Raw genomic sequence first — 15,321 nt, forward strand, 5'->3', positions numbered from 1 at the left:
AGCAAATAAAGTACGTAGTTGATGTAATACTTAACTTTAATCCATAATTGTAGAACATCGGTCTGACGGTACAGGCATCACAAGTTAAATATCTATTGATAATGGCGCCTTGCTAGGTCGTAGCAAATGACGTAGCTGAAGGCTATGCTAACTATCGTCTCGGCAAATGAGAGCGTAATTTGTCAGTGAACCATGGCTAGCAACGTCGGCTGTACAACTGGGGCGAGTGCTAGTAAGTCTCTCTAGACCTGCCGTGTGGTGGCGCTCGGTCTGCAATCACTGACAGTGGCGACACGCGGGTCCGACGTATACTAGCGGACCGCGGCCGATTTAAAGGCTACCACCTAGCAAGTGTGGTGTCTGGCGGTGACACCACAGGGACCTTTGTAAAAAGTGATACTACATCAAAGCTAATCAAACGGTCAGAACTGCTTAGACGGTGAGCCCCTGTCCACTGATAAAGTGGACCGAGTTACGGATGTGATGGCATTTTCCCACCAACGATCTCAGCAACGAAGCAAAATGTTTGGCTAAATCATATTTAGGCGGCTTCACTGTTGGCCACTATTGGACGTAGTAGAACACTTTCGTTGTGAATTTTGGAAACGCCATACAGTCTTGGTGGTACACAACCATATAGTCTCAACCTCTTAATGATCTTCTGAGGTATTGAAGGAGGAATTTAACAGTGCAGACGTTTTCCGTAGCACATGTCCTGTAAGTAGAGTCACTTAGCCGACCATGCATCTTATCGTTAGACACAGGTAAAAAAGCGGTGCATTATCTTTGTCAGCCTTCAGTACCACTATATCAGGGGCCTCTCGGAGATTTCGTAATCTTTGCAGAAAGGGCTGCACTACCCCTTTTCCTACAAAAAGGTCCGGTTCATTGTTTCTGTAGGAATAACAGTTTGCGCATATCAAGTGAGAGAATATGGAACTCATGTATGCAGTATTTGCAGGGGTTTCAGAATTCTAGGACGAGCTGAATCACACTGTACGACTCCCTTTGTGATTTCTTCCCAGTTACTAAAACTTTCTACCCTTTCAACATTGTTTCATTTATTCAGAGCAACATTTTGCAGGTTAAGTACATTCAGACCATCTGTATGTAAAATGATGAATTCCATAAAACTTTAGTTTTTCTACGAGAGTAACACGCTAGCCTCACAAAGATCACAAAAAATATCAACTGGTAATGTTTTTTATTTAAATCTTGTACTATTTGATGAACTAATGTGTCAATAGCATTCTCAGTCGAGCAATGAATCAAAACTGTGGTATGCAAAGCAAATTGTTCCTATGTAAGCGTGATACTATTCTTGAGCAATTACTTGCTCATATATTTTGGGAAAAGGTCTAAGTAAAGAAATGGGATGATAATTGTTTAAGTCTGGCCTGTCACCTTTCACATGAAGAGGTTTAACAATTACTTATTTTAACCTCTCTGAGAAAATTCCCCGCGTCAGTTATTCATTACGTACAGGAATGAGGACATTACTCGTTAAGTGGGAACAATTGTTCAGAATTCTATTTGAAAATGATTCAAATGGCTCTGAGCACTATGGGACTTAACTTCTGAGGTCATCAGTCCCCTATAACTTAGAACTACTTAAACCTAACTAACCTAAGGACATCACACACATCCATGCCCGAGGCAGGATTCGAACCTGCGACCGTAGCGGTCGCGCGTCTCCAGACTGCAGCACCTAGAATCGCTCGGCCACTCCGGCCGGCAATTCTGTTTGAAATTCAATCAGCATCACATGAGCTATTATTCTCCAGAATTTTCAGAATTCTGTTAATTTCAGTGAAGGATGTTGGTGCCCCTTCTGACTGATTAAAGTTTTGTGGAATGACATTTCGAATATATTCTCTTGATCCTTCAACTGGGCCACGTAATCCTGTTTTTGCTGCTACATTTAGAAAGTGATTGTTACAAGTACTTACAAGTTGTGAATCATCAATCACAACATCATCATTTACTTTGTTATGGTATCTTGTACACTGATTGGCTGTCTGTCCAGCTGTTTGATACCATCCCACATAATTTTAATCTTATTATCTGCATTATTTATTTCCGTCAGGACGTGCATACATTTCAATAACTTTCCTTAAAATACTACAGAAATTTTTGTAATATACAAGTAATGTCAGATGTTACTTAATCTGGCATTTATACAAAATTGCCTCTTTCTGTTATATGACATTTTAATTCCCTTCCATAGCCACGACTTACTTTTCTAAAAAGACCCATAAAAAAAGTAACTTTCAAATATTGACACAAATTTACTACGGAATGAATTTAATTTGACGTTAGTATGCCTTCCTACGTACACCTCGTTCCATTCCATCTCTTTTAACTTCCTCTCAAAACATTTTAGCCTGTTATAATTAATAGGCCTCGCTGCTATATATGAACCTCTATCAGGGCTGTAAGGTGAAATATTGTTTATTTCCATTAGTGGTGCATTGTGATCAGATACTCCATTAACGATTGAGTACACATTAATTGCTGCAGCCTGAGCACTGTCTATAAAGATGATGACTACTGAAATTAGAGTGAAACAACCATGTAGTGATTCTGGTTCATGTTTCCTGCCCGTATCTTTTAAGAAATCTACACTGAAATCTCCGCAAACTACTGCTTCTTCTTGTCTTCCAGTTACCTAAATAATGCATCCAGATTTTTCACAAACTGGTGAAAATTCTCTAGAGTTAATCTGTAGACTGTTACAATTAGCCGGCCGCTTTGGCTGAACGGTTCTAGGCGCTTCTGTCTGGAGCCGCCCAACTGCTACGGTCGCAGGTTCGAATCCTGCCTCGGGCATGGATGTATCCGATGTCCTTAGGTTAGTTAGGTTTAATTAGTTCTAAGTTATAGGGGACTGACGACCTCAGATGTTAAGTCCCATAGTACTCAGAGACATTTGAACCATTTGAACTGTTAAAATTACGCTGTAGAAACAACTCACAAGCATATACTTCTAAGTTATGATCAACAGGAGAAAAACTTTTAAAATTGTGGCAACTCTTTCTTTTCCGATGTAAACTCTCCATGGAAATGACGCTAGTCTATAATCCCTCATATTTAACTTCTCTAGCAGCCATGTGGTGTTCAGATGCTTACAGATCCGTGATCACTGAACTTAGTCATCAAAAACAGCCCCAACATATTGGAACGGATTGGTGGTTTGTAGTCTGTATAATTTTAGAAGATTATTCTCCACAACACAATCAAATACACTCCTGGAAATGGAAAAAAGAACACATTGACACTGGTGTGTCAGACCCACCATACTTGCTCCGGACACCGCGAGAGGGCTGTACAAGCAATGATCACACGCACGGCACAGCGGACACACCAGGAACCGCGGTGTTGGCCGTCGAATGGCGCTAGCTGCGCAGCATTTGTGCACCGCCGCCGTCAGTGTCAGCCAGTTTGCCGTGGCATACTGAGCTCCATCGCAGTCTTTAACACTGGTAGCATGCCGCGACAGCGTGGACGTGAACCGTATGTGCAGTTGACGGACTTTGAGCGAGGGCGTATAGTGGGCATGCGGGAGGCCGGGTGGACGTACCGCCGAATTGCTCAACACGTGGGGCGTTAGGTCTCCACAGTACATCGATGTTGTCGCCAGTGGTCGGCGGAAGGTGCACGTGCCCGTCGACCTGGGACCGGACCGCAGCGACGTACGGATGCACGCCAAGACCGTAGGATCCTACGCAGTGCCGTAGGGGACCGCACCGCCACTTCCCAGCAAATTAGGGACACTGTTGCTCCTGGGGTATCGGCGAGGACCATTCGCAACCGTCTCCATGAAGCTGGGCTACGGTCCCGCACACCGTTAGGCCGTCTTCCGCTCACGCCCCAACATCGTGCAGCCCGCCTCCAGTGGTGTCGCGACAGGCGTGAATGGAGGGACGAATGGAGACGTGTCGTCTTCAGCGATGAGAGTCGCTTCTGCCTTGGTGCCAATGATGGTCGTATGCGTGTTTGGCGCCGTGCAGGTGAGCGCCACAATCAGGACTGCATACGACCGAGGCACACAGGGCCAACACCCGGCATCATGGTGTGGGGAGCGATCTCCTACACTGGCCGTACACCACTGGTGATCGTCGAGGGGACACTGAATAGTGCACGGTACATCCAAACCGTCATCGAACCCATCGTTCTACCATTCCTAGACCGGCAAGGGAACTTGCTGTTCCAACAGGACAATGCACGTCCGCATGTATCCCGTGCCACCCAACGTGCTCTAGAAGGTGTAAGTCAACTACCCTGGCCAGCAAGATCTCCGGATCTGTCCCCCATTGAGCATGTTTGGGACTGGATGAAGCGTCGTCTCACGCGGTCTGCACGTCCAGCACGAACGCTGGTCCAACTGAGGCGCCAGGTGGAAATGGCATGGCAAGCCGTTCCACAGGACTACATCCAGCATCTCTACGATCGTCTCCATGGGAGAATAGCAGCCTGCATTGCTGCGGAAGGTGGATATACACTGTACTAGTGCCGACATTGTGCATGCTCTGTTGCCTGTGTCTATGTGCCTGTGGTTCTGTCGGTGTGATCATGTGATGTATCTGACCCCAGGAATGTGTCAATAAAGTTTCCCCTTCCTGGGACAATGAATTCACGGTGTTCTTATTTCAATTTCCAGGAGTGTATACAGTGGAACACCAAAGAAAATGGTATAGACATGCGTATTCAGATATGGACGTTTGTAAACAGGCAGGATGGCAACACCTATATAAGAAAGTAAGTATCTGGCGCAGCTGTTAGATCGGTTACTGCTGCTACAATGGGTGGTTATCCAGATTTAAGTGAGTTAAAAAGTTGTGTTATAGACGACGCACGAGCGATGGGACACAGCATCTCCGAGGTATGGACGAAGTGGGGATTTTCCCGTACGACCATTTCACGAGCATACGGTAAACATCAGGATTCCGGTAAAACATCTTCGGCATCGCTGCGGCCGGAAAAAAAGATCCTGCAAAACGCGACCAACGATGACTGAAGAGAATCGTTCAACGTGGCAGAAGTACTACCGTTCCTCAAATTGCTGCAGATTTCGGTGCTGGGCCATCCACAAGCGTCAGTGTGCGAACCATTCAACGAAGCATCGTCGATATAGGCTTTCGGAGCCGAAGGCCCACTCGTATACCCTTGATTACTGCACGAAAAACGCTTTATTCCTCGCCTAGGCCTGTATATCAGCAAGAGAGTGTTCAAGCTGGCGGAGGCTCTGCAACGTTGTGGGGCGTGTGCTATTCGAGTGATATGGGACCATGATACATCTCGATACGACTCTGACAGGTGACACGTACGTAAGCACCCTGTCTGATCACCGGCATCCATTCATGTCTATTGTGCATTCCGACAGACTTGGACGATTCCAGCAGGACAAAGCGCAATCACACGTCCAGAATTGCTACAGAGTGGCTCCAGGAACACTCTTCTGAGTTTAAACACTTCCGCTAGCCGCCAAACTTCCCAGAGATGAACATTATTGAGCATATCTGGGATGCTCAGACGAGATCTCCACCCTCTCTTACGGATTTATGGACAGCCCTGAAGGATTCATGTTGTCAGTTTCCTCCAGCACTACTTCAGACATTTGTGGAGTCCATGCCATGTCCTATTGTGGCAGTTCTGCGTGCTCGCGGGGGCCCTGCACGACGTTAGGCACGTCTACCAGTTTCTTTGGCTTTTCAGTGTTCATACTACTGAATTATGACTGGTTTCCACAAACAAAATTAGTTCAATGGTCTTGGGAAAAATAACCAGTCTGCCAAATGGAATTATTAAAGAAATTACTGCTTTTAACCCACTCACTGTTAGAGACTTGCTCTTTGCATTCCGTCCTGATGCGGCTTTTGCTATGGCTGTACTCCTCGCTAAGTATTGGTGCTCGTGCGGCGAGGCGGCTTTCTGGTCGATATGAAATATTTTTCATCTGATGATTCGAAAACAATTAGGTGATAATATCGACTCTCTCATATCTTACATTCTGATGTATTCACCTAATATAGAAGTGAATGTATTTCCGTTACACGTCATACTTACTGCGCTGCACCAAGTTAAGTGAAACATTACACTAAATTTTAAAGTTTGCATCACAGAAATCAATGGATCCATGGATACTTACTACAGCAAAGAATACAGCAATTTTCTTTAGAAAGATCCATTCACATTTGGATTCGTTTACAAAGTATGGTTATATTGTACGTAAATCTGGTACACTGGGCATCATGCATATTGCTTTACCATAGGTTTTATGGAAAAAAGTGTATTGTCAGTACATGGAAGCAGGATTGAAAAGAAAATCGATAATACAGTTACGATACATCCCCTGTGGTTGCAGAGTATGAGTAGACCCAGTGCAAAACAGTGCACAATTGTTATGGAGACGCTAGACAACAAACTCTTTTGGCCTTTGGTACAAGACACATGTCGCTTATCACTGGATGAACACTGTTTCACTTCAGATAGCTACTCCCTGGGTAACATAACTTCCATGTATGTCTTGTGAAATGACCACAATGAGCAATTATTGTTAATAAAAAGATTTACCAACAATAATTCTTCCCAAGTGAATATAGCAGAACACTGTCTTCATTTCGAGCAGTAAACTCACCCCATATTAATGTACACCAGTAGATGTTCAGATGCTTATAATAAGTGTGTACGTACAATGTCGATAACACAGGACACTATGAGCAGCTGAAGAAGTATATGTGAATTTACAAGAAGTTTAATAAGAATGTGGATCGTGAACACCAAGTCAAAAATTATTTCCACCATACCATTGTTCTGATCTGGGATTGTTTGATCATTAAGAATTTCCTGAAAAACGCATTTGTTAGGTCTTCAAATGTTGCTAAAGTACAGATCTCGACCTTCTAGCAGTCAAAGTGGAATCACCCTAGAATCAACAAGATGAGCCATAACAACTTCGACGAAATCTACGTGGGCATCCATTCAAAATAAGTGCGAAAATTAATGGCTTTTTTTTCAGTGACTTCATTATTTCCATTCTGCCGATACCATCCACAGTCTGTAACTTTGTTGTTGCCCGATAAAGCGAACATATGCTGCGTGAGCAACATTATTAATCTGATTTCTGACCTACTTTGCAAGTGGTGGTATTGTTAGAGTATAGCCAGTGTGTCGCATGTCCCGGCCCTCCTCGGCTTGCAGGGTGCTGGCTGGTGTGCAGTGTGCCGGCTGTCTGATGCTGACGACGCTGTACGTCAGCGAGACGGCCAGCGACGAGGTGCGGGGCAGCGTGGGCTGCATGCTGCCCCTGATGTGCAACAGCGGCATCCTGTTCGCTTACATCATCGGCGCTTTCCTGCCCTATTACGTCGTCCTGTATGTGAACGTCGCTCCTGTGGCCACCTTCTGGTTCTGTTTCGCCTTCATGCCTGAGACCCCGTACAGGCTGGCGTCTACTCATCGATATCAAGAGGCAAGAAAGGTAATGATGTAGCGTGGCCTTCCTTTTGTGGCTTTATCAAAACAACGCGTGAAAAAGATTTATTGCTACAAATCGCGTTACTGTTTTAAAAAAAATATTGCCATTTACTTACACTTTTTGAAGCTTCCACACTAAGTCTGGAAGCTTTTTTCCAGTAATGATAATCTGGGCAATCTTAGGACTTAATCCTGGGTTTCCTGCTTTTCGCAAACTGTCACTTTAACGAGATGGCTGTCTGATAATGAGTAAAGACCTGACACTAACCTTTATTGGTTCAAATGGCTCTGAGCACTATGGGACTTAAGTTCTGAGGTCATCAGCCCCCTAGAACGTAGAACTACTTAAACCTAACTAACCTAAGGACATCACACACATCCATCCCGTGGCAGAATTCGAACCTGCGACCGTAGTGGTCGCGCGGTTCCAGACTGTAGCACCTAGAACCGCTCGGCCACCCCGGCCGGCTAACCTTTATTGTCACTGGTGGTACCACATGTGAAAAAAGAGCCAGAATTTATTTATGGGGTGTAAGCATGCACCACGTATGAAAGGAGACAGCGGCTAACGGTGTCTTCGGGATCTATACCAATTGAATTTAAATGAGATGAATGGAGCTATTTATTTCTTTATTTACGTATTTATTTCAGCTGTTACCTACTATTTACGCATTTATTTCACCTAATCAGACATCCTTTGTGAGCCAACACATCCGGTCTCAAGACATTCTCCGGCAGAGAAAATTGTGTACACAGTTTCTGCTATACACCTCGAGTCCAAAACAAAAACGACGCGTGTACACCTCCGCAATTTGACTGAAATGCATAATGCGCACTACCATTTTGTGGAAAAAATCATCACAGGTGACGAGACTTCGCGTAATCAATATGAATCTACCGCGAAACAATAAAGTCCAGAAATTCACGTGAACGGTCAACGCTTCGACGACATTACGACAGTCAAGCCTGTGTGACATGCGAGTTGAAGAAAAAGCGTCACAGAAGGTCTCTTCTGACAGTTTCACATGGCTGTATGAACGTTTTGTGCGCTGCACTGAAGCGCAGGAGAGAGACTATGTAAAACACCTGAAGAATCTCCAAATCAATTATCAGATTCACAAAAAGTGTGTTACGACCCATGTCGGGCTATGGCATATAAATTGGTGCCAGGTGTTCACGTTTCGACACCTGGCCGAATATGTTAACTAGGAAGTAAGGTGCCTTAGAGTCCGGAAGATAGGATTTTCTCTCTGAAAATCTAACAACCCTAGTCTTTGGACAAGTCGCCCTGAGCTTTCGATGTAGATCAGGTGCAGTGAACAGGTGGAGCTTTCTTTTCTAGTACAATGAACAGATGGAGCAGTTATTTATAGTGTACAGAAGGAACAAAGCAAGAGATCCTTCGTCACAGTTATTAGACCATGGTTAGCAGTCCGCTGCAGTATACAGCGAAGGACACTTTCATAGCAATAAGCCAACAGAAATCGTCGTGCCCGACACCTGAATCAGCAGATCATGCATGCTGACAACACCTAGTGCCAATGTAACTTCATTGAGGCCTCAAAGCAATGCCGGTCTCCTGACTGACAAGAATGATGAGCGATTCACACCGTAGAATAGCAACCTCTTCTGGAGTTTTGAAAACATACGAAAAATCCCCTACTATGGGTCGTCGGGGAAGTGAAGCTCCCACCTAGCAAATTTATCTTACGCATTTGAGTTAATTCCTGGAACTTTTGAGGGGAAATTAACAGAGTTCGAAGACGATTGTGACAGCATTTGAACAAACCATAGTCTTGGTGTCCTATTAAAATTTGTTAAAACTAGGAACATGATAGCAGTACGACTTGCGCAGATGTGAAGACAATCCTCTTGCAGAACTATGAGTCGAACTAATTTTGGATTACAATGCTTGTCTGTTATTTTCAGATAGACGTTGTAGGGCAAAAAGTACACTGCGCAACACAATTAAAGAGTCACTTTTTTGGAAACCCCGTAATTGCCTCCCGTTGGGGCGCGTAAGTTTGAAATTTGGCTCAATTGTGCCTACAGCCTTCTTCTGTTATGATGCAAAAGAATATCGCCCTGCGACATAACCCTCGGGCTTGGCGAAGCTTCCAGCAGCATACTGTCGACAAATGTGAGCACAGGTGTTCATGTAGGGTGTAAGGTGGGTTAATGATGTGACATCGACACCGAATTTCACCACCCTTCTGCCTAACGCCACCGTGGACATGTCACACGATGGAAGGCCGTCACAGCCCTCTTACCCACATTTTACTCCTTCTCTTGACCCCTCTGCGTCTGAGGTCAGAAACGGAATGCCTAGGTTTGAAATCACGCTGTTTCCTTTAGTGTCGCCGAGGAAAGCATTTCAGACACACTGCCGTTCAGAAGCGATACTAAAATGTCTCACACTTCGGTATAGTGGGGCACCAACGAAACGACCCCTTCCTTGGAGAGTTGATTCCCACACATTTCGCGGTCGAAAACCACATTTCGCAGTGCGTCGAGCAACGGGTCGACGTTCTTGACAACCTTTGCTGACGTTCTCCTGGACTGTCCACATCTTGGGTGTGCTACTTCACTGAATGTGGTCTTACCACTTTTGAGTGCAGCGCGATCGAAAATTTTGCTTCGTGCCCGCCTTTGACGTAATGATGGAGGGGTGCGACATTGACACGTGTATGAATAAAACGGCAGAACGTGCCTCTAACACTCCCCAGTTCGGCGACACCATTGATGCCACCCACGCACGTTTCTTGGGCACTTTAATATATTATCCCTGTAGATAGACAGCCATTCACCGATTCGTAGATGCCAGTGTGACAGGCACCTATTTCGACAGAGCTGAGTGGCGGTACGTCGCTGAACTAGCGCCTGTTCGGCGCATACGAAAATATAAGAGATCTAGAAATGTATGTGACATATGTGGGAGTCAAAGCCTTAAGGGGAGGTTTACTATCGTTTGGTTCAAAAAATCGATTTTTTTTAAACTGCATTTTTGGATCCATAAAAATGTTAAGAATCCACCACTGAAACTGTTTTTCCGAATACGGCACGTAAATGTTTGTTATTCGCGGTTGAACAAAAATATGCACCTGCCTGAAACCGGCCTTTTGACGCACCAGTTATTTTAATGGTGCTTGGGAGGAAACACACAAAATTCAAATGGAAGTTTGAACGCGTGTGTTTGGAAGCTAGCCCCCAAGCATTTGCATTCTGGCGCGAAGACTGTGGAGATTGCGACTTTCATGGCAGTGAGCAGCTTCAACGAAAGGTATTCAGCAATTCTGAATACCATGACAACGACGGCCGTCACCCTGGGACTCTATTCGACGCAGTTCGCCAAGCATTCGGACGACACCGGATTCAAGCGTCCGAAAACCGCTTGTTACCGGCCGTACGAGCGGCTCTGGAGCAGCGCAGGATGGCGCAGATCGAACAGAACGCCCTCTATGAGGAAGAGGAAGGACTAATTTATGGACTCGGAGTAGCAGATTAAACGTAAGTTGCATAATGTTGCATTTATATGTAGTCAGAACTTGAAAGGCGTTTTTCTCGATATGACTTTCTTTTTGTCGCACTGTGTGGTAACTTCAAATCTACAGAACCGATTGGCGTGATTCTTTGTTTCCGACGAAACTAAATAAAATGTCTAGGCGTTCTACGACTTTTAGTCCGGTCCATCAACTACAAATATTTTTACTTGGCGGACGAAGTCGAAAAATCGATGAAAGAAACCCTATTTTTTTCAAATGGCCGCCATTTTGTTTCCTATGGTCCAAATAACTTACGCGAGGTATAACTCTTAAGAATCTTATATAATTCGCTAACGTCAACTCAATTTTTATTTCAGACGAGTCGGCTGACCTGCGACATACCGCGCGTGGAGGTCTACATCGAAATTTTGTTTTGTTCTGACGGCACTTCAACCTTTGCTCTTCGACGTTTCTGGTCAAAAAAATTTCATTTTGTAGAGGAAGTATCAATAAATATTTTGACTAAATTTGACATTGATATATTTAACATATCCCGAGAAAAAAATTCTAAGAGAACGTGCTTTTTTCTGGCCAAAGATAGTAACCCTCCCCTCAAGCCCAGAGGTGGTTTCATTGTCGATCCTTATGACCCTTATGCCACCACCTGGTGCTTTTTGTGTCGCTTCTGAGTGTCAGTGGGTCTGAAATGTCTGGCCCAGTCACCCATAAGAAAAAATGATCGTGTGGCCTTGATGGCCGAGAGGTCCCGCTCGAGGAATGGCAAATGGTTCAAATGACTCTGAGCACTATGGGACTTAACTTCTGAGGTCATCAGTCAGTAGCGGTCGCGCGGTTCCAGACTGTAGCGCCTACAACCGATCGGCCACTCCGGCCGGCCGCTCGAGGAAGTTCGGCCTCCAGGTTGCAAGACTTATTTCAGGCGACGCCGCATTGGGCGACTTCCGCGTCGGCGATGATGATGAAACGATGATGAGGACAACACAACACCCAGTCCACGAGCGACCCATAAGACAGAGATATTGATAGACGTGGTGACGTGTGTGTAAGAAGGGGTGTGACGACCTCCTTTGTGTGACACGTCCGCGGTGGCGTTGGACAGTATTGCGGTGATGTTTGGTGCCAATGTGACATCACGACTCACCCTACATCTACATCACATTCGACACTTTGCCGCATGAAGCCACGCTTTTGCATCATAACAGAGAAAGGCTGTAGACAGCTTTTACCCAAATTGAAACTTCTACATCGCAGTAAAAGACGTTTTTTTGGGAAAATCTCAAACGTGGCTGCAAAACAGCAATTGCGTGTCTCTGAAGAGGTTGAAAAATCAACCAAATAGTTGCAAAGCAATAGTTTATTAGCCCTTGACCTAGGTTTCGATATTTCTAAAAATGTTAGCTTCAGAGGGTGTGGGCCCTAAAAATGTATATAGCCAGTTATTTTTACACACCTAACAAAATATTAATAGAAAAATATTTGTGAGGTAAGTGTACTCACTCGTTATATCACGTGATGGTACATTAGATTAACCGAAGCCGGGTGGCTCTTGTCATATATAAAAATGACAAGATAAGAATTACCCAAGCCTTAGCTGTAGATAGCAACCAGATTACATTTAGTGTACTTCAGAATGACTACTCACAGGTAGACGCTTTTGTCAACATAAAATTGTAACAGGAGGCACAGGATAAACTATTTGCATAAGTTACGTGTACATCATGCCAGAGACTAAGGCCAAGTTTTTACAAATACAAGGACTCAAGCGACTGCTACTACAGTTGATATTCCAAAAATCGTATCGATACAGTTAAGCAGAAGGTGCTCTTTTTTATGTTGTGCTGTAACTTTATCAATGTATTACGTCCTCCACCCCTTGTAGTAACAGAATTAATTTTTTGTAACTTACCTTCTGCACACTAAAGCTACGTGCAGTATCACTTTGCTACATAAATGTTTTACAGTTAATTTTCTATTTAGTGTATACCTCTAAAATTATTGCATTTCTTTGTGGCCTTCTATAAGAAATTGTCATATTGCTTTAATGTAAGATTATGCTAATTAACCCCAGCAAGATGCAGTGTTTGTGCGCATGTATACAGCGCCAGCTGCTTTCCCACTTTGCTTATCGCTTAAGCTCCCGTAGTGTCAAGTAGAATTTTTTTTTTTTTAGTGACATTGTTTAGCTTATATTTGCTCTTCTTTCCCCACGCATGGTGATCTTTTGTAAACATAACTTTACCTTCTGCATGCTGAATTTATGTACACTATTACTCTGTCAGCAAATGTATCAGTAATTTCATAAGTAATGTAGACCAGTAATCTATTACATTTTAGTAGCCTTATAAAGGTAAATTCATGCTTACTTTAATGTAAAATGTTATTCAACATAAGCAAGAAAGCAAGACGCTGTTCTTATGCGCATGTGTTTAGCGCCCTCAGCAGCCCGGTTTTGCCTGGTCGCTTGAGCCTGTACAATCATAACAGTTGGCCGCAGCCTCTGGCATGTTGTACACGAACCTTATGCAAAAGTTTTATCCTCTGACTTCTTTTACAATTTTATATTGACAAAAGCCTCTACCGTGGGCATTGACGAGTGAGCATTCATTCTGAAGTACGCTAAATGTAATCTGGCTGCTATCTAAAGCCATGTCTACGGATAATTCTTGTTTTGTCAATTTTATATATTACAAGAGCCGCTTGGCTTCAGCTAATGTAATGTATCATCATGTGATGTAACGAGTGAGTACGCTTACCTCACAAATATTTTTCTGTTAACATTTTGTTTGTGAAAATTATTTAGTAACTGGTTGCCTACATTTTTAGGGCCCACACCTTCTGAAGCAAGTATTTTTAGAAATATCGAAAGCTAGGTAAAGGGCTAATAGGCCCTTGTTTTACAGCTGGTTGGCTCATTTTTTTTAACCTCTTCACTTTTTTCGTATTTCCGAAAAAAATAACACTTTAATTGCGTTTCACAGTGTATGTCCAAGCGGATAAGTCGGGTTGACGCATTGTGGCTCTGAGAACTATGCGACTTAACTTCTGAGGTCATCAGTCGCCTAGAACTTAGAACTAATTAAGCCTAACTAACCTAAGGACATCACACACATCCATGCCCGAGGCAGGATTCGAACCTGCGACCGTAGCGGTCGCTCGGCTCCAGATTGTAGCACCTAGAACCGCACGGCCACTCCGGCCGGCGACGCATTGTAGCACCAGTTACGGTAAGCCGTCCAAGGGGTAGTGAGGGAATAAGACATTCCGTAGAGCGAGGTTGTCATTGGAAAGCTGACACCAGCTGTATTCCTAAAAGGAATCGATGATGAAAGGAATAAAACAGTTGTGAGAGTAAGAGGGGTTAACATTAGGCCTTGTGTCGGATCTAGCACTAACAGAACAGGCCTCAGACGCCTCTTGCAAGGAAGTGCTGTCCATGATATAACTGTTTTAAATGTGAAGGCCATTACGCGAAGACCTGCATTAAGGAGAGACACATCAGTTATGCACATGAGCTGCAGAGGAGCAGAGAAATAAATACCCAGTCTACTGTCATCCCTTAGAAGGAGAGATGGAAGTTATGCAGAGGGCATAACAGGAAAACTGGAAGGACACGACAGACTGTGTGTAGTCGATGTGGTCCTCAAGAACATTCAGAGCTGCGTTCAAATCAAATGGTTCAACTGGCTCTGAGCACTATGGGACTTAACATCTGTGGTCATCAGTCCCCTAGAACTTGGAACTACTTAAACCTAACTAACCTAAGGACATCACACACATCCATGACCGAGGCAGGATTCGAACCTGCGACCGTAGCAGTCGCGCGGTTCCGGACTGCGCGCCTAGAACCCCTAGACCACCGCGGCCGGCTCAGAGCTGTGTAATAAAGGGAAAGCCGTGAGATGTTACGTTTGTAATGAACCAAGACACCCCAACTGTGTAATTCCAATCCTAGGCTATCAAGTACAAACAATGAAAATATGGAACTACATGAGGATACAGTCGACCCATGCAGTAAAGTTATACCCATTAAACTGCAAAGACAAAAGCGATTTCACAAATATAGGATGTACTCAGGCAAGCGCAAGGACCCCGCATTTCAGAGTACACACTATCACCCAGGATAGTCTAATAAAGGAGTCAGCATTGAAGAGTATGGTGAGCAGAAGCACCAACGAAAGAATAAAATTTTATGTACATACACCGAAGTGGAGAGTGAAAATTTGTACCAACGCTGGGAGTCAAAGTCGGGTATTCTGCTCACTAGCCATGTGCCTTAGCCAGTAAGTCACCTTTCCACAGCAGTTCACACAACTGCACGGATTACCCTGGCAAGCCTCCATCT

The 15,321-nt window shown here is 44.2% G+C and overlaps 1 protein-coding gene across 1 annotated transcript in view; it reads left to right on the forward strand.

Moving 5' to 3' along the window:
* LOC126194953 (facilitated trehalose transporter Tret1-like) overlaps window positions 1-15,321 on the forward strand; it is a 77,264-nt gene that overhangs the window by 25,774 nt on the left and 36,169 nt on the right. Inside the window, exon 2 of the mRNA XM_049933341.1 lies at window positions 7,201-7,480. Within this exon, the coding sequence (XP_049789298.1) occupies window positions 7,201-7,480 (280 nt within the window). The remainder of the gene's footprint in view (window positions 1-7,200; window positions 7,481-15,321) is intronic.

The sequence above is a fragment of the Schistocerca nitens genome, chromosome 7, assembly GCF_023898315.1.
Source record: "Schistocerca nitens isolate TAMUIC-IGC-003100 chromosome 7, iqSchNite1.1, whole genome shotgun sequence".
NCBI lineage: Eukaryota > Metazoa > Arthropoda > Insecta > Orthoptera > Acrididae > Schistocerca > Schistocerca nitens.